General features: G+C 43.1%; 3 protein-coding genes across 5 annotated transcripts in view; 2 read left to right on the plus strand and 1 right to left on the minus strand.

Annotated features, from left to right (window-relative positions):
- LOC117963549 (semaphorin-3A-like) overlaps positions 1-5096 on the plus strand; it is a 50002-nt gene extending 44906 nt beyond the window's left edge. Inside the window, exon 18 of the mRNA XM_058988296.1 lies at positions 483-5096. Coding sequence (XP_058844279.1) covers positions 483-914 — 432 coding nt within the window. The 3' untranslated portion in view covers positions 915-5096. The remainder of the gene's footprint in view (positions 1-482) is intronic.
- A 1912-nt stretch (positions 5097-7008) lies between these two features.
- LOC117964126 (BLOC-1-related complex subunit 6-like) lies at positions 7009-13687 on the plus strand. 3 transcript variants are annotated; one of them, XM_034906642.2, is made up of 6 exons: positions 7009-7356; positions 8491-9034; positions 9362-9893; positions 11117-11271; positions 11652-11735; positions 12290-13687. In XM_034906642.2, exons 2-6 carry the CDS (start codon positions 8501-8503, stop codon positions 12413-12415), a joined length of 1431 nt encoding a protein of 476 aa, XP_034762533.2. In that variant the 5' UTR covers positions 7009-7356; positions 8491-8500; the 3' UTR covers positions 12416-13687. The 3 variants fall into 3 exon arrangements, with proteins under 3 accessions (XP_034762533.2, XP_058844282.1, XP_034762534.2); XM_058988299.1 differs by having other exon boundaries at positions 9362-9698; XM_034906643.2 differs by lacking the exon at positions 7009-7356 and adding an exon at positions 7449-7913.
- A 1343-nt stretch (positions 13688-15030) lies between these two features.
- On the minus strand, positions 15031-17820 carry LOC131697865 (toll-like receptor 9). Its single transcript, XM_058989596.1, has one exon. The coding sequence runs from the start codon at positions 17818-17820 to the stop codon at positions 15031-15033; it is 2790 nt and encodes a 929-aa protein (XP_058845579.1).
- Positions 17821-19651: the final 1831 nt, after the last annotated feature.

The following is a 19651-nucleotide window of genomic DNA, read 5'->3' on the forward strand; positions in this document are numbered from 1 at the left end:
ACTTGTACACTTTTATTTTTTTTTTGCACAGTATCTTTGCAGTTTAAGACGTTCCCCACAGTATTCTTGTGTGCTATCTTTGCATTTTATCATGTTTCTCCCATTGTTTCTTATGCTTGCATTTAACATAGTTTCCCCTGGTTTGTCATGTTTATTGTTACTACACCATACCTCGCTATTCTTTACAATGCTTCCCTGTGCTTTACCATGCTTTCACTGTGCTTTATTACATGTTGCTATGCTTTTACTAGGGGAGACTTTTAGAAGGATACAACTAATAATAATAAACCTAACCCATAATGTTAACAAAAGTTTGTTCTGTTATGGCTCTGAGGGTCTTGCTTTACCGTGCTTTCACTGTGCTTCATTACACTTTGCTGTGCTTTTACTAGGGTATACTTTTCTAAGGGGAAGGGGACTGGATTCTAACAACTGGTTTGTGTGCGTGTGTGTGTGTGTGTGTGTGCGTGTGTGTTCTCCAGGTGACGGCAGGAGAGCAGCTAGTCCTGATTGAGCAGGGGATTCTGATCCGCCGGGCTGAACCAGCCCACTCCGGAACCTATTACTGCCAGCTGGAGGAGCACGGCTTCCGCTGGACCGCGCTGAGGGTGCAGCTGAGCGTGATGAGCCCCGAGCGAGAGGGGGCCGCCTGGGAGCACCCCCCCTCCCCCATGAGCCACGGCCAGCAGCCCTGGTACCGGGACATCATGACCCTCATCAACTACCCCTCCAAGATGGACGACTACTGCGAGCAGGTGTGGCGCAGGGAGACCAAGAAGAGAAAGAAGGAGAAGACCCGCCCGGGGTCCATCCGAGGGAGCAGCAACGAGAAGCTCAAGCCAGGGACGCCGGGAGGGAGGAAGAACCGAAGCAAAGTGCAGCCCAAGTCCCTGAGATCGCCCCGCAGCACCTAGCAGCATCAGCGGCGGTGTGAGTGCCAGTGACGCTGCCTCCTGATAGTCAGGAATTCAATAGAAACATTCTCCTGCTGCAAAACACATGCTTCTCCAGGAGACAGCAATGGAGCACAGCATGCAGACTGCTCTATAAGTAGGGGGGCATTTATTCCCCCCCCCCCCTTTACTTTTTAATTTATTTTGTAAGCTTTTTTATTGGTATTATTATTGTTTTAACGCGACCACTGCTGTGCTTTGTGTCATCCAGTGGCTGATCAGCACAAGGTGGAATGAGAACACTGATTCAGCCCACTTCAGCTGCCTCACTCAATAAGGGATTAAGAGAAAGCTTGCACTAGTATCACATTTCAGATGTGTCAGTGGCTCCAAACACAAGGAGAACAGCAATTGCTTTTGATTGCTGAGGCTAGTGGTGTATTGGGTCTGGGGGTTGCACCTTTCAGCTGCAGTGAAAGATTAACTACGATGTAGCGAAGCATGGCAGAAGAATAGACAAGTGTAGAAAAGCATGGTAAAGTGTGGTTGAGCATTGGTACAAAACATGATGAAGAAGCTAGATGGAGAATGTATCAAAGTTCTCAACGAACAAAATGACAAATTATATATATATATATATATGCAGTAAGGATCAGTTATCAGTTAAATTATTGGTTGGAGTAGTTTCTTGCTAGTTGTATTCCCTTAGCAATTATCTTATTTGCTTTTGCACTTCCTTCAAAATAGAACCTTTATAGTTTTTTTTTTTTTTTTTTACATTTAGTACGAGTTGATTTGCAAATACTTTAAGAATCAGATCAGATTGTATTTACCCAGGTACCACGAATGCCTGAGACAGAAAACCGTTCTGGAATTAAAGAGAAATCTGGAAGACATTTGGCCTCGCAATCAGCGACAGTAAAACAGTGTTGATATGTTTCGTTATTGTTGTATATATTGTATTTATTACCCCATTCGTATATTAGATTTGATTACATCTGCTGTTAAATTATAAAAGAGTTGTGCTGTAATCTATGTTTCTTATGCAGTTGCTAATTCATTTCAGGCTTGTGTTTTTCAGGAATATTATCATGGATTTCTCTGACGTCAGTTCTGCTCATTTCAATTCTACTATCTGTTTGTGTCACTGGCAGTTCGTCTAGAAGTGGCACAGTTATCATTAGAAAAGCTGTTTTACAGATGCTGAACTGGAAGCATTCCTCATGGTACTCAATCACAAGACAAGACAACAATAAAGCTGAAAAGCTGACAATCACTACGCAGCAGATTGATTTTCTCTTACTAGTAAAGTAAACTAGAGCATGTGATCATCAGGGTCCTCCTCACACCAACTTCTATAAAGCTTACTGCAGCATGCTTCGTAATGGTAAAAGCACAGCACAGCACAGCACAGCACATTAAACCACAGAACAGAAAATACAAAGTTATAAGCATGGGAACCTGAAACATTTGCACTATAAAGATTTGGAAAGGCACATGAATAGAACAGAGTTCTATACAAGATACTGGAATTCTGCAGCAAGTCAATAAAGCTGCTATACTGTGGAAGGGGCTATATTAAAAAACAAAATGTAGTCTTTTTTATCAATATATAAGAAGTTGGGTCACTGCTGAAGGTAGAAAGTAACCCAGGCTTGCACAGTATTGCTGTTAGGAGACACATTCAGATTTAGATCCCAACTGGATCCAATTCCCAGTTTTCTCCCCCAGCTATAATGGCATTAACACAACATGGTTTAAATCACTGCGCTCTACCTCAGATTTGACTTGTGCCTGACAGTCCAAGCTAGCACTGATCAGGCTTTCTGGAGATGCGAGCACTGTGAGTAATCCACAGCTCTGATCTGGAATCAATGTAGTAACAGTAAACAAGGCTCCCTGAAGGAAGCAGGCCAGCAGATCAAAGGGTTCCTCCCAGCCCGCCGCTCCCACATGGGAAGAGGCTTGGGTTCAGAGCAGATGCTCGCTTGATTTGATGCGGTGGCTGAGTGGCAAGGTGCCTGGAACCGCAGAACAGTGGAATTGGGTGCCAGCAACCCTGCTGAAAATCACTCCAGGCTGGACACGGAGTGCAAAGCTAGCGTGCTTGCCTTTGAAGGGGGGGGGGGGGGGGGGGGGGCTGCTCAGCTGGCTGCAATGTGTTCTGGGGGTCCCATCCAAGAGGCACATTTTCTGTAGCCTACAGCTTGCTTCGAGCTGCTTTGTATTGACACATTTCGTCTTTTCTCAGTTCCTGTCCATCTTTTTCTTTCCATGAACGGGGGTTATTGCAAAGTCAGCATGCAGCTTTTGCAATGCTAACCGATTATGAAGGATGCCGACCGACCAAGGCCCGCTGCGTGTCCCTGTGCACATGATACCTTCCAGGTTCACTTGACAAGGGAACCCTTCCTTGAGTCTAATAAGGGTCCACAGTAAAATCACTCCCAGACTTTATTACCCGCAGTGGCGGCAGCCCTAGATTAAATCAGAATGACCGAGTAATTTCTTACAGCTACATAACGACGCAGTTATTATAAATAATCGTGTTGCATCAAGTTTCTGAATGGCCTCCGTTTCAGGCAGCCTTTCTTCCATTACCCTGTCCACTGCGCTTCTTAAACCACTGTCACGCTCGATTATACGGGCTGGTGAGACTTCATGAGTTGCATTAGCAGTTGACTCATTGTTTAAGAATCCGGTGAGGTCAGTGGAAAAGCCTGATTGCCTGTCCCAGAACCTGCCACCCCCCAAGTCCTGCCACTTACACTGAGATTCCTGTTTGTTCATTGCACTGCTTGTGAGTTCCAGGCAGTTTGATTTCTCTGGTAACAACGGCATTGTGAGAATCCAAACCCTCAAAAGGACAGGGGTGCGGGTATCCTTTCCAGACCTCTACAGTAGACTGCATCCCTTCCCCTTCTTTATTTTTGTCAGCTTAAGTCGGTTTCCTTTGAGGCGGCTTTAAGATCCTACCTGAATATACTTTTGAACTTTGGAATACACAGCAGGATAAGCCACGCTGGTCCACGTGCAAGTTGTACAACAAAGAGTCACCTGGATATCTGAATATTTATATAAAATACACTAGCATTCAGGACCACGAAGGTCTCTTCTTCAGGTGAGAAGAGAACTTCCTCCCAGCGTCAGAAAGACAATCAGAGACTGAACTGGCCTGTGTGATGAACTTTCTTCACTTACAGTTTTCACTTCTCTGCTGAATTCCTGAATTAGTGGCCTCTGTGGTCTTGGAAGCAAATGTATTTTACAAACCTATTCACTATGGTGCTGATTCAGTGGGAAGCGATTCACTAATATCACAATATGACACATGTCACGGTATGCATCACGATACATGTGACAGTCCTGATGGGTTACTCACACGCATAATAAGATCAAATGATCATTTAATGATGGATTCTTTTGTCAAAAGACAAAAATGTACTGAGTTAAGAAGAATATGCATTCATTGCAACTACAGTATAAAAAACACTTCTTCATTCAAGAAACATTTGGTGAACTACAATGAGCTACGATACATACCTCTACTGCGATACGATATGTCATGCATTTAATTGCCACACCCCTAGTGCTGGTGACTGCTGGATTAATGTTTCAAGCATTATAGGTAGCAATGTAGAGTTTGAAGAAGGTATTGGTAGGTTTCACAACACTTTGTACATGTTTACACTATGCTGCCAGGTGGTATGCAGAGGTAGAAACATGAACATTCCTTTCATAGAAGGGCCCAGTGATAGCGGATCTAGTGTTGACATTCTGTTCTTGTTACAAAAGAAGCAGATGTCTGGAGAGTGACAAGCAAAGACCACATCTGCAAAGTGGAACTCCTGCACTTCTCAGACATTGCTTAACACGGGAATGCGTTTTCAGTGCTAGTTAAAATACGACGGAAATCATTTAAAACTACCAATGCTACTGAAGCAGTTTGACCTCATTTACGTCCTGTAAATGTAATCGACACATCTATTATCAGAAAGCGATGGATGACTTCCTTAATAATAATATGTTGACAGCATGGGTACGTCTATTAAGTTAATATTTTGTGTATTTAATTTCTTTTGTTTTTGTAATGTAAATTGATATGTTTTTTGGAACTGTGTATATATTTTGTATGTCTGTTATTTTGAAGGATGTTGTTTGTTTTTACCCCCTTATAATAAAATGCTTCCCTTTGCGCATCAATTTGTCTCTCTTAGTTCAAATTCACAGCTAGCGTGAATCTCAACCCTCACACTAACAAACACTCTTACAACAGAATCCAATCAAAAACATCACAAGAGAGGATGCTGGACAGCCGTCCTGCAGAGAATAGAGAATAGGTCAAGCACACAGAGTAAGACAAAGTTAGAAATCATACAGCAGATACAAGAGCAGTATTGTGCCATTCTGTACACATCAACCATGCAGTTGTTCAATGAGGAGCTACGACGAAGGAGAACTGACCACCGTATCGCAGGAATACCGCCTACAGCAGACGCTAGCCTGGCCCCACTGGGGTAGGGCTGCAGTTACCCAGCCAGCAGCTGCTGGTTGAATTAAGTTTGCTTGTGTTTCTAATCACTCTGGCTGTGGAATATATTAAACTGCCTGATTGTTCGGGGGTCATGTGTCATCGGTGACCTGTCTTCTGTGGCTTTGTGTCGTTGTTCTGTAATCATTTGTAAAAGCACAGAAAAGTAACAGGTTTTTTTTTCATTGTACTTACTTTATTAAGACTTCTGTCTCAGTGAAACTGTCACTGGATAGATGGCAGTGCCCTGGCTGATTGCAATCTATTATTAGGGCTTACGAATTGCCCCCCGGATGGTTCCCTTCAATTACGGTTGATAAAGCGATGAAGCAACATTTGGATTTCCACTCATCGGTTTATAGAGACTCAGAACGACCCTAAATCAGCTCCCCGCACACAGCCTGGCAAACACATCTGGAGAAGTCCTGGCACTGGGGCTCCCAAGACAGCAGGCCTCTTCAAACATCACTCCCCCCCAGGGACCACTGATGACTATACTGTGCATGCAACACACCCTGGATCACAGGCTCTCTCATTGTAGCATTGTATTTTTGTGGTTTATTTTATGTAAATGTAGCTTATTTATTCTTGATACCATTCATTTTCCAATTTAAAGGTGTTTATTTTATGGAGTATCTGCTATAGTATAATCCAAAAATGTCAGATATACTGTCTCGTCGATCTTGACTGAAGGTTTTATATATCACAGAATATATGTCAGAAATACCATGTGCACGAAAAACTAGGGACAGTGTGTTACGTAGTGATACTACTGTGTTAATAACAACACATGTATTGTAAATACAGTTGGAGGAGTATGTAGGAAATGTATGTGAAATCAATTATAATCATTCTTATCTGGTTTTGATGTAGCTGTGAAGCAAGCGTGTAAGAACTACAGATTTGTAAACTCAGAAGCAAGTTATTTCTGTTTCACTGTAGTCTGCCATGAAGTTTTTTACTGTGTACATGGCGACACCAAGTGGACAAAGTAAGCGCTGCTTGAACAGGTATTCCAGAAAGCACAGGTGAGCTCTTCAGCAGAATGCTGATGCACAGTGTTGTTCTTTGAAACAGAACAAAGACTTCCTGCAAAAGACTTCTCTTCACGGTGACTAATGTTCGTTCGTTCGTTCGTTCTATCTATCTATCTAGAGACATGATTACATGGGATGACATGTGGAATCTCTCTATTCACTTTTATTGGGATTCAGAATCCTGTTATTTGGCTGCTGAGACTAGACACAGTGTCAACACTCCTATTGTTTTCGGGTCTATTTGACCCGACCATGGTTTCCATTGACCTTTTTGTGCCCCTATAATATTTGAGGACTGTTCCTAGATTGGGGTCACAAACTTATAAACAGAGAACAACAACTTTGAGACGTGTATATTTTTTAGAACTGATCTTGTATACAAACATGCCTTGGGTCAGTATACCTAAGGCATTATTTATCTATGTATCTCTGTATGCATGAAGAAAACAAAATGCTTTCATTATTATTATATTTGTATTATTATTATTATGTCTGGAAATGGCTCCACCTGTCTGGAGAGATGTTTATAAACAAGGCTTCTACAAAGCTCTACAAGGCAGAGGTTACCAGAGGCTCGTTTTCTCAGCAAGTAGCAGCATCGCTCTGGTTCTCGGAGCTGGACAGAGACAATGAAGTGGACGAGGACGTTTTCGCTGCTTTGCTACATTGCTTAACGTATTTGTATTGTAATTAGTTGCAAACCAACAGTGTATTAAAAGCGTAATTTAAGGCACAGCAACAGGCAAATGTGCTCATCCGTTTTAATTGTCCATTACAGAATGTTAAACATACGGAACTAAAGACTCGTACCATCGTTTCTGTTATTGTTACACGGAAGACTAACTTGATAGGACTCGGTTTCCTGGCAACATTCATACAGGAAGGAGGAGCAGAGGTACATTTGGCATTGTTTTTTAAATTGTATATTAAAGGTGGGGTTGGGAGATAGTGCAACTTTCTCACGCTGTAGAATAAAAATAAATTCAAATAAGGGCTGATGGGGGATTGATTACGTTTTACGAGGTTAATAATTAACAGGTTTAACCTATAGGCCTTGAGTGTGCGATGCAGCCTCGGTCTCAGACTCTGGGCCAGCCTGCCTTGTTTTCACGACGACAGTTTTTGTCTTTAACTACTATTGCGTCCCATAGCAAATACCAAGTATCGCTAGTGATTACCGCAAGGGATTCAAACATGTTATATGTACTTAAAATAAAATGAAAAAATACCATTTCAATGTAAGAAGGGCCAAACAGCTCCAGTGATTTGGTTCTTCATGACTGCTTCTCCTTTTTCATCTTGTATGATGCCCACAGAAAGACGCTGTAAAAGTTACCGTGACGCAGAACAACTTCAGTTTTTCTTTTGCTTGGATATGGAATGATTAGTAAATATCTGACTGTTGTTAGATACATAGAAATAAAACGTTTATTTTCAGATTGCCTCGACAAGGTACCTTTAGTTTTAAAAATAACCAGGGTTGGGTGCAGCAGGGAAACGTTTTCTTACAGCAGGGTGCAAGTATGTTTTAAAAGAGAGGAGCTGCTTTTGACAGTAGAATATTCCTCCGGTGTTTTTACAGTAAGACTATAAACCCACAATAGCATTACAATTGCAGTACAGTGAATGTATGGTTTGGATTCCAACTGGATTACTGTTACCAAGCTAATATTTGCGATCAAAATGTAACAAGCTTTTCTTCTTCTTCTTCTTCTTCTTCTTCTTCTTCTTCTTCTTATTGTATTTTTAACCTACTCGATTGAGAATATGGCATTAATAGAAGTATGCATGGGGATCAGAAACAGCTGGATTTGTGTTAGCTGAAAATAGCTGGAAATGTTATATAGAGATAGATGCATTGTTTTTCCTCTGCTCTTGGCTTTTATCTGCTGCCCTTGCAAATATAATTTTTGAGAATTATTTTTCATGTAAGAAAATAAATAAAAATAAAGCCTGGTTGCAAGTGGTATGTGATAAGTGAAAGAGAGGTAAGAGATAAGAGGCTGCTTCACATTGTCTCCTGTTGCAGGAGGTGAGGAATGAGCTTCTCCCCTGCGAGTGGCACAGCAGCCAATGGGTTAGATGGAGCCGCTGCTTCAGTCTGTCGGAGTAGAGAGGAAGGAGACCCCGCGGGATCAGAGCTGGCCTGCCGGGGCAGCGATGGTGAGCAGAGCCCACACGTGCTGTCCCCTAGTCTCAGCCAGGAGAGGGGCGAGGCTTCTCGTTCGGTATTAGCGTTCGCGAGCGGTGACACTGACCCCGGATCTCAGGATTCGTTACTAGCCTCACAAAACAGGGAGAGCGTCGCCTGTGAGAATGGAGGAAGTGTCAGTACAGCCGGTTTAAAAAGCGGCACGCTTTCTTCAGTAACTGACCGGAGAAACAAAGACTGTAGGCCGGAAGGGAGGCGAGTGGGAGAGCCAGCAGAACAGGAAACGATCTCCGCTTCGAGACGTGTGTTGACAGAACCTCACCAGAGTGTTGTGGAGGAAGGGAGTTCTGGGGACGAAGAGAAGAGTTTGGAGAGAGAGGAGGAGGAGGAGGAGTGCGGAGAGACAGATGACACCCCAGAGGTTGGTGTTAGCGAGGCTGTTGTTTTTCTGTAACTATCTTTCGTTTACTACCTGTTTATCATTACTTTACAGCAATCTGTACATTTTTTTTTATTCCTCTTATTAGATTGGTGTTCCACGATGGGTACAATGAAAAATTTGTCTTTGCCCTGACTTAATATGTCATCTGACTATTACACCCTCAAAAGTGCTAGATTTAGAATTACAAAAAAAAAAAGCTTCCAATAAATTCAATGACAAACCTTTCGACTAGAAGTCATCGGATTTATTTATTTTAAGTTTCGGTTGGTAATTGTAACTCTTCATACATGTCCCTTTCCTTCACAGCTGAGTGAGGCTAGCACACCACCAGACATCTTAGCAGATGACAAAGAGGAGACAGGCCTCTGCAATGAGAGACGAGGGAGCTGGGAGGCTGAAGGGTTCAGAGAAGGGGAGAGCAGGCAGGCCCCAGGATCACCAGAGGGCTCCCCAAGCCCCACACAGAAGAACAACCGAGTCAACCCCTTCAACCAGGTCCCTGGCCCGTCTCCACCAGAAGCCCCCAGCCTGCCCACGTGCCCCCAGCACGTCATGGCCCAGGTCTATGTGTGCAGGGCCCCAGCAGGGGGAGCCGCGCTGCCGTGGGGAGACCGTGAGAGGATCGTGGGGAGGCTGCAAGACAGTAAGAGCCTAGACGGGATCAGTCAGGTGTGTGGGGGAGCACGGTGCAGGGAGCGGCAGCCGGAGGGACGCAGGGCCACCATCTCCAGTGCCCTGGAGCTGGAGGGGACTGTGAGCCACGATGGGGACCTCACACACTTTGTAGCCAATAACCTGCAGCAGAAAATCAAGATGAGCTCTCGGCAGAGCCTGGACTGTAAGTGAGATTTGCGGGCTGGGGAGGGGGCGTGAATCTCCAGTAGGGCGGTAACGCAGGACTTTTGGAGGTTTGGAACACATTCCCGAATGGCAGTTTAAACTTTTATTTGATTTGTTTTTTTGTTTATTTAATCAAAAGACCCTACATCACAGGTGATCCGTATACAGATGGAGTGAAACAGTTGCACGCTCTTTCAAAATTCTGCAAGAGTAATTATGTTTTCATTATAATTTTTTTGTATCTGTATGTTCATTTCATTTTGCAAGTCATTTTTAAAAATGTAAAAAAAAAAATGTTATTATTGACGCTGTGGGGGGGTGCGGGGCATTTATTAACTGCCAGAAACAAGGCAAGCACTGCATTCGAACACAATCAATAAGTGCTTACTTATAGCAGGAAGCATTTATTGATAGGCTGTTTCTTTTCTTTCTATTTATAATTTATATGAAATGTCCCTGTATTTCTCAAGGCTTGAGATCAACTGGCACCTGTTCTTAATAAGATGCACACAGACAATATATTGTATTTTCTTTGGAATCAAATCTATGCAAAAACCCATTTTAGGCACCTTCTTGTTATTAATTGAAACTAACAGTTGAACTGAGCGGTGTGTAAAGGTCCATGCCATTCTCAGCTGAGTGATACTGTAATATGTTTTCATTGAGCCTCAGGTTAGTGTGTAATACAACTGTTAACAGCACATGAATGCCAGACTCCTGAAGAAACCTCTGCAGGGTTAGAAATAAGACTCCTATTGCATCTGTTGCATAGCAGTTTCACCCATTCCAGGCTTTACTGTGAGCTTGATTAGCCACAATGTATAGGTAACAAGCTCAGGTGTGTCTTATTAAACCGATAGTAATATTAGGAATGGATCAAACTGCTATGCACTGGGAGTTTTATTTCCATCCCTGCAGACTCTGGTCCGACCTTGTCTTGGTTTGCAGTAGTTACGATAAAACAGTTTCTCTCATATCTGTCAAGTACATCAGCCTATATATATATATATATAGAGAGAGAGAGAGATTCAAAAACAGCAAACAGCTCTCTATCCAAGGAGAACCGGGAACCAACAGGATACTAGAAATACATAAGAAGGAAAGTGAACACTCACTATTTTAATAATTAGCTACATACTTGCGTGCACGCACACACACACACACACATTTCTACCTCCATGTGTCTCTCTATGTGAAATCTCTCTTGTCCTTCCTCTCTAGCTGACAGCTCCGTCCGCAGTCGGGGTTCTCAGAGGAAGCTGGTGGTTATCCCCCCGATAGACCCTGCTGTTCTGCAGGACCTGGAGAGGCACACGCAGGATGTGGCGCAGAGTGTGGAGCTCATGATGAGGAGTCTCAGCGGCACCGTTCAGAACGTACGCACGCACGCACGCACGCTCTCCACGTACAGTGCTGCCTCTTCACTGTGCTGTCTCAGCATGGATTAACAGTGAATTAACCAAGTCTGTGAACTACCGAATCACGAAATACCGAGGGCAGCACTGTGCTGGATTGTTCAGTCATGAAACATGCAGTGACACTTAACGTAGAGCAGTGTATTTACCACAATAACGGTACACAAAAGAAGAAAATAAAAAAGTTTAGGGTTAGGAATTTATTTTTATTTTTTATTATTGCGGTTTTGCAGCAGATTGATGGTGCTAGCAAGTTGAATTTTTGAAATTGCGATTCGGAAAATCTAGTGGTATCTGTTGCAGAGCTCCCGATTTCTCACTCGTAACTTTTCTCTCAACAGATGACCGCTCTGAGCGTTGGCTGCATCCAGACGTACCGCGATTCTGTGGACAGTCTGGGAGAGTCGGTGGACATGAGTATAAAGGTGAGTCGATTCATTTGTGAAGTTTAAGGGTATGTTTTTTTTTTTTTTATTTAATTTTTTTTTTTTTTTATAAAGATTTAGATGGGGATGCTTCCACACTTGTAATACACTTGTATCTGAAGGTAACATTTACATATGTTTGTACTGTAACAAAAAATAATAACATGTTATAATGTGCAATTTTTAATTCAGGAAGTGCACAGTGCTGATATTTTTCTACCCAATGCTAATATGTCAACTTGCTAGATCTAGAACTGAGCAATTAATCCACAAAGCCTCAGCACCTCCAGTTGATTTTTGTATGCAGAACGATGTCTGGAAAATGTATATCTAACAACCAGGCTGATCAAAGTGCAGTCTACAGCATAAATTATCCTCAATACTGGGTTGGTGAACTGAGGACGATCACGGCGTGTGACTTTGACTTTTGCATTAAATGAACGAAGCATGACAGCGGCTGTCATTTGATGTTTTATTATTTCCTGTCGCTTGTTAAACTGGTTATGTGTCGCTGAGTTTTACTTTTGGTCTACTGTCCCCAATCCCTCCCCCAGGGAATGTACACCCTGATGGCTCGCTGTGAGGAGTTGGACAGATCCATGCATCCCATCCACTCGCTGGCAAAGCAAATCCGCGATATCAAGCGCACCCTCGAGATGCTGGAAACCGTCTGCAAGTAGCTGCTTGGGGATGGGGGGCAACTGCAGCAGCGTCCTCTCCTCCTAACCCTGGAAATGCATCTTTCCTCTCTCTCTCTCTCTCTCTCTCTCTCTCTCTCTCTCTCTCTCTCTCTCTCTGTCGTCCTCCTTCAAGACCCCTGCACCCATGCAAGCTGCTTCTCTCTGGGGTTTAGAAGACTGCGTTTTCATTGCACAATTGGAGCAGGGATAAGTGAAGTCTGTTTCCCACGAGAGATGAGAGTTCACTGCAGTGCACATATATACGTACAGTTGGGGGGGTGGGGAGTCTCGCAGATCTGTTAATATACGTAAATAACGCATTAAGACTGTTGCTTCCAGGTGTTTTTGGTACAGCCTAAAATATTACGCATATGTCAGTATACAGTTTTAGCTCTTTCTTGAAAACCACTCATCCAGTTGTGGAATTTGTATGTGTAATCCTCAGCACAAGTTCTTAAGGAAATCACAGTCGACTTTTGCCTGAGATTTGACTTGTGATTTGTTGAGCTAATGATAAAAACTTTGCATGTCCAAGAAGTTACTGCAAATGCTGTGGATGTTTTTTCACAGTACTCTCATCTGAGTGGCTTCTTTACTATCTTGGGAACCAATTGTTTGATTTTGCGTATTATGTTTGAGTATTAGCATTTGCTTTGCTATGCGGTGGATGTAGGGTGTGGTTACCTACTTTTCAATAACTTGTTCACTCTAACATGTCTTTGGGGGAGTGTGTTACCGACATACCTTGTTTTCATTTTCCGTTAACTCGAGTGTCCAGGATCTGTGAGACTCCGCCTGTGTATAAAGTACAAGCAACCTAAAAGAACATCTTCAGTTCCCAAGCCTTCTTGTCTCCTACACACCCAACGGAACCTGCAGAATTGCACTTGTCTCTGACACTGATTGGAACTGGCCAGGCTGGCTGCTAATAGACTCATTGCCTGTGTGGAACTGTTGCCATGTCTCTGTTTTAGTGACCTGTTTCCCTGAGGTCCCCAAAGCCCTCTGCTGGGATGGGCAGGGTGTTGCTGGGCTGGGCTGCCTGTCTGTCAGAAGATCGGGATCTGTGTAAGGCTTACTCACACACTCAGACATCGACAGCATGGGGTCAGTCCCCGGCACAGCAAATTACTAACAGCACTTACTCTGTACAATCAGGTCCAGTTCTGTAAATAGTGATTTAAGTTATCTTCCATTTTTATTTACTGTTTGTCCTAATTATATATTTTAAAAACCAAAAAAAAAAAAGACACAATAAATGTACAAAGTTTATGAAGTTTTCCCAGCTTTTTGTTTATAATAATAATACATTTTTATATAGCGCCTTTCATAGTGGACCACCATCACAAAGCGTTTTACAGAGGTAAGCTGTGAACCGTTTAAGATCGGTCGGCATGTTTCTGCTTTTTGTTTTTTGTTATGAAAGGAATGACATACCTGTCAAGGTTTCCCAATGCAACCAAACTGTGGTATTGTTTTACAAAATTACACACACATAAACAAAGCGTAAGTCAGTCTGACCCAAAGCCTCTTTCTTCCTGTCGCTTTCATTTCTTGTGGTTGTGGTTTTTCATGGCTGTGGCTGCAAAATAAATGAGCAGAAAAAGGAACCTAAGACACCTGTTGCTTTTAGACTTCCCATTTTCACCTCTTAATAAGTTAGGGACCCCCGCTCGCCAGTAACAAAGTAGAAGTGCTGTGTGTACATATGGCATGCTAACGTGTACTTGTAGCTAGAGAACTGCTCATTCAGCTGTGATTAAACCTGGTCTCGATCGCAAGTTTAAGAGTATCAGAAGCAGTCGGATTGTCACACTTGTACGTATGGCAGGTCACAGGGATCTGCTTTCTCACGATGCGGTTATCAATCAGCTACTGGGAAACAGACGAGCTTTGATGGGCCAAATGACCTCTCGTTCTTAAATGTTATGTTCTTGTGATGGCGCAAATTTGTTACATTGAGTTACAGATGTGTCCCGTTCTCTCTTGCAACCACAGTTCTAATTTACCGGAGTATTTGTTTACCACAACCCCTCCCCACCTCTTGTATAATTTATTAGCCCCCAGTTGGGTTGACACAGGGGATGCATGTTATTAACACCCTTGTTTGTATTAGATTAACCAATTTGTTATATAAAAAAGGAAAAAACTAATTCGCTCAAAAAAATTGAATATACATTTTTTTAAACTAATTTATTGAGGCACAAAAGTTTGAGCTATAGAACATATATATATATATATATTAATGAGTACAGCACAATTTGTAAAACACACTACATGTTATTTACTCAGCATCCTTATAAAATGTTATAATCGGTTTAAATTATATGATTTTAGTGAAAATGAATACATTGTCAAAGGGGCTATTCCACTGCAGTATGATCCTGGCTGAGCTGTTTTCAATATCCAGACTTTGCATCCTTTAAAATTGTGTAATCATGTGGAAACCTAACAAAAGAAAAAGTCCTCCACATGAAGTAGATGCCATTCGGACATAAAGTATTGGCAGACAATGACAGCAGTCACCTTTTTGTTTTTTTGTGTACACTATTGTTTTCTTGGCCATATAAAATGTAAAAAGAATAATAATAAAATAATGCAAACAGGACTTTTTCTCAGCCCTCAAAGCTCAGGCTGAAGTTGCTGTCGTAGTAACTCTGGTTGTCCTTGCTGAGGACACAGCGCAGCTTGTGCCAGAAGTAACTCTGACCACGCGGGTTCTGGGGCCAGACAAGAACCGTTTCCCTGCAGAGGAGCCTGCGAAGCTGGAGGTAGCGGGAGCCTTTCAGCGCCCTCTCCAGGAGGATAAAGACCATGACATCCTCCTTGTCATCCAGCAGCCGTTGTTGGGCCATGAAGAAGGTCTCCCTCAGAATCCCGCACACAGCCTGTCCCTTGGAGAGCACGAACACTGTTTTCTTGCTGTTTTGGACAGCGCTGTACAGGTTCTCAATGGAAGAATGTCCTGGGACCCAGTCTCTTTCTTCGAGGCACAGCCTTAACTGATGGATCCCAGTCTCCTCTAGATGAACCCTGAGCTCGTTGTAGACCCAGTCTGACACGGGCCCTTGTCCCTTGTCGAACACAACGAAGGCATCAAAGTCTTTGCTCTCGGTGCTCTTCGTAAAGAACCCCCAGGATCGGGCAGACCAGATATAGAAGGCATACCACACGTCCCAGCCCAGGAACTGTTTCAGCATTGGGACGATCACGAACAGAAGAGTCAAGAGGAACAAGGAGGAAAACAAGTACATGTTGTGGCTGTCGGAGCAGACTAATGCGCCGCTGCTGAAGATGCTCTTGTCTTTCAGCAGGTAAGGGGATCCACATGTCACCTGGTTGGTCAGGAAGGGGATGGAGATGTTAAACTTGCTGACCAATTCTAAAAAAGTGGAGTCGCACGTGCAGATCAAGGGGTTCATCCTGATGTCGAGCACACTCAGGGTCCTTAACAAGCCATCGGTGAACTCCACTCTTTGCATCTGATTGTAGCTCAGGTTGAGGCTGGACAGCATTGTAGCATTGTGGAAGAAGTCTTTCTCGATTGTGCTAATCTTGTTGATGCTTAGGGTAAGTTCGCGGACGGTAGCGTTAACTGGAATAAAGCTGCTGGGCACCATGCTTTTAGACAGGGTCACAAAATAGTTGTTGCTGAGATCTAGTACTTCAAGAAAGGGGAGATACCTCAGTGCTTCCCAAGGGAAAGAGGTGAGCTCGTTTTTTAGGAGGTATAGGGATTTTAAAGTTGATGGCAGCTTTTGTATGACCTTTGAAGATAAGCTTGTGAGATGATTTAGTGATAAGTCCAGCATGGTTAAATTGTTCAGATTCTGAAAGAATTCGAAGTAGATTTCAGTGGGCCACATGATGTCTAGGCGGTTGCCTCTGAAAATGAACTCCTTTATCGAGGCACTGTACACGCGCTGCGAGATCCTGGCAGAGATGGAATTGAAGCCCAGGTTTAGGACCCTGAGGGAGGAAAGCTTTGCAACAAAGTCTAACTTGTGTCCCATCCCGCTCAACATGAAGTGGTAATTGTTGTTGCTCAGGTCCAGCTCCTCCAGGCTTTGCAGCTCAGAAAAAGCCCCTTCAAAGTATAAGTTAATCCTGTTGTACGAGAGATCCAGAAATTTGAGGTCCTTCAGGTTAGCAAACTGGTTCCCGTCGAATGCCTGACTTATGCTATTGTGACACAGGATCAGGCACTCAATGTCCTCGAAACCTTGGAACAACTCAGGTTGGATGAAGATGAGGTTATTCTTCCTCAGATTCAACATCTTGTAGGGGCTGCATCTGTGAAGCATGGAAATGAATGTTTGCTGCTCCTGGGGGTAGTCACTCTGAATCCCTGTTGTGTTCATTCCTGCAGGACCGAAGGAAAGTAGTTTCCTGTGGGATGGAGTAACACCTGGAAATTCTCTGCAGTTCTGGCAGGTGATTTCATTTTCAGAAAGACCAATGTACTTGAGGGAAGTCTTGTTGGCAAAAAGCTGCAGGTTGAGTTTGTTGATAAAATTAAGCCGAAGCTCTATTCTGTTCAGCCTGAGGAGTTTGGCCAGAGGTCTAATGGAAGCCTCGTCCACACTCTGAAAGAAGCAACCTGTGATGGTCAGCTTTTCCAATGCTTTCATGTGAATGAAATCATCAGAGAGGTAGAGCTTATGGAAAGTAGTGTTCTTCCTATAGTTAAACGAGAGGTTGAGGTTCCTAAGTTTGACACAGCTCTGAAAGGCTGGTTCTCCTAAAAGGAGACCAGAGTCATTGTCTGTCTCCCTGGCAAGGAAGTTGTTCGAAAGTTCCAGAACCTCTAGATTCACCAGGGGCACAAAAAGGGACTTGTTGAGCGAGAAAAGAGAGTTGTCGTTCAAGTACAACCAAATGAGCGCACTCAGGTTTGCAAACAAGTCTGAATCTAGGTTTACAGAGCCGGGCAGGCAGGGTATGCACTCCGCGGAGGCATGGTCGCACCTCCTGCAGTTTCCACGGAGGTCTAGGGTTGTCAGGTTCCCCAGGCCGCTGAAGTCCCCTGGATGCATGTACTGTATCTGGTTGTAATGGAGGAGGAGGAGCTCCAGGCTGGGTGGGAGGTTCCTGGGGACCTCTGTCAGGTTGTTGTATCCTAGAGAGAGGTTCCTCAGCTCGTTCATGCCTTTAAAGAAGTCTTTGTGGATATGCACGCCGGTGTGACACTTATTTTTATAGTAACAGTTCCCATCCATATACAAAGTCTTTAGATTGCCTAGGTGGAACATCTTAGGAGGCTTCCAAAACTGTAGCTGGTTGTAGCCGAGGTTTAGGCTTTGGAGTGATGAGAGGAGAGGGGGGATGATTTTCAAGCCGTTACCCCGCAAGTGGAGCTCTTCTAGCTGGGTGAGCTGGAGGAAAGCTCCATGTTCGATATGCATCAAGCAGTCTGTGTGATCTATCTTCTGCGACTGCAGGCAGTTCCAGTCCAGGTCCAGGTGTCTTAGGCTGGGGAAAGAGGAGAAAGACTTGTTGTAGATCTGGGTGATGTGGTTTGCGTTCAGCAGGAGAGTCGTCACTTCATGGGTGGGAGCCTGGAACTGGGGGACCTTGCTCAGGCCATGAGCACTGCAGTCGATTGTCAGTTTTCCCTGGTTGTTGCATGGCAGGAAGGGGGGGCGGGCAGCTGTAGCAAAGCACAGCTGGGAGACCAGAAGGGTCAGGAACCTGAGCAAACCTTCCGAAACAGACTGCGGAGAAAAAAGGAATCTGTCAGAACTCTGCTGCATTCCCATGCTCCACAGATAGGGTTATACATACAGTGTACATATGTCAATCAATATTTAGTGGAGAAAGACAAATCAGATGGCTTTCCTATATACTGTGTGTAAGTCCTGTATTTATATAATTGAATCAACACTAACATACTGAATAATTGATATCTTCTGACCAGATGGAACGGTTTTACAGAAACGGTAAGTGCGTTTATGTCCTCATCATCGTTTTAAAACATACAAAGCATACACATTTATTTATTGATCATGTGATTCTTTCAAATTACTTTAGAATAAAATGCTTAAAAAATAAGCATAGCTGCAGCCTTAAAGTTCAACCCAGACAGGGAAGCAACTTGGAGCTGAACTCTGATATTCAGAGTGAGCTTAGAGACTGTGGTTCCCATTTATAAAACATGGTTTTCTTAAAACATTAGAGAACTCATAATAATATTGTGACTTACCATTCTGTAAGATCTGCTGATAGCACTGTCCGTCTCACACAGGCAAAGCAGCCCCGGTATCTGATCTTCATTCACATGAGATGCCTTATGGTTTTGATTTCTTCTTTAAATATATAACACAGAAAGGAAATCATGCTTCCTTATTTGAGTCCTGCAAAGGAAGTGTGTGTTGAGGGTGTGTAGAAACCTTATTTATATTTATATATATTAAAAAATGTGTATTATTAAAACTGCTGATGGTATTGAGCTGGCGCAGAAAATAGCCTGCCGGGAATGGCAAGTCTGATTAGTAACAGTTTCGTTTTTTCGTTATTGTTATACTTTATTTTCAATAGTATACATAAAGTGAAATTATGTTTTGGGAATTGTTAATTCATTTTACAGAATAAAGCACAACATTCAAGAAAGTAATAATAAATAATAAAAAAAGGATATAGATTGATTTGTTGAAATATACCTTGCATGCGTACCTTTCATGCATTGTGCATGGGTCATACATTATCATTCTTAATGGCTCTGTTATCTAAAGACAATCATCCCGGTCCATATCCATTACTGTCCATTTCAAACACCCACATGTCAAGAGTTTTTTACTGATCAATGCCTAACGATCTAGTCGCATCTGGCAGGTCATAAGTTCATCTTTAACAGGCATTTTGCTTCCTCTTTTTACTGTGCCGCAAACCTAATTATTATCTGATGGATTAGGTGGAATTTTAAGCATAATAGAAACCGATCATTTACATTAACCATTTTGGTGACCTGATTAGACAAGCACAAAGCCTATTGACTATTGATGTTCCACCTCCTGTATGATATCTAACCCTAACCCTTCCCAATCCCAACCCTAACTCTACCTAAACCATAACCGTAACCCTAACCAACCCCACCCACCTCTATCCCTAACTCTAAGTCTAACCCCAACCCTAAGTTTAACTCTAACCCTAAAACCTAATGTTTACAAACTTCACAATCACTTTGCAATTGACTCTGGGCCACCTTGGGGATGTCCAATGACAAGCCGTGGGACAAAA

Source organism: Acipenser ruthenus, chromosome 16 (assembly GCF_902713425.1).
Source record: "Acipenser ruthenus chromosome 16, fAciRut3.2 maternal haplotype, whole genome shotgun sequence".
Lineage (NCBI taxonomy): Eukaryota > Metazoa > Chordata > Actinopteri > Acipenseriformes > Acipenseridae > Acipenser > Acipenser ruthenus.

Excerpts from the sequence above, each read along its gene's own strand:
- LOC117964126 (XM_034906642.2), top strand. The coding sequence starts at position 8,501 with ATGAGCTTCTCCCCTGCGAGTGGCACAGCAGCCAATGGGTTAGATGGA. Across the intron at positions 9,894-11,116 it reads CTCTCGGCAGAGCCTGGACT|CTGACAGCTCCGTCCGCAGT; the intron begins GTAAGTGAGATT and ends CTTCCTCTCTAG. Across the intron at positions 11,272-11,651 it reads TCAGCGGCACCGTTCAGAAC|ATGACCGCTCTGAGCGTTGG; the intron begins GTACGCACGCAC and ends TTCTCTCAACAG.
- LOC131697865 (XM_058989596.1), bottom strand. The coding sequence starts at position 17,820 with ATGCATATCGAACATGGAGCTTTCCTCCAGCTCACCCAGCTAGAAGAG.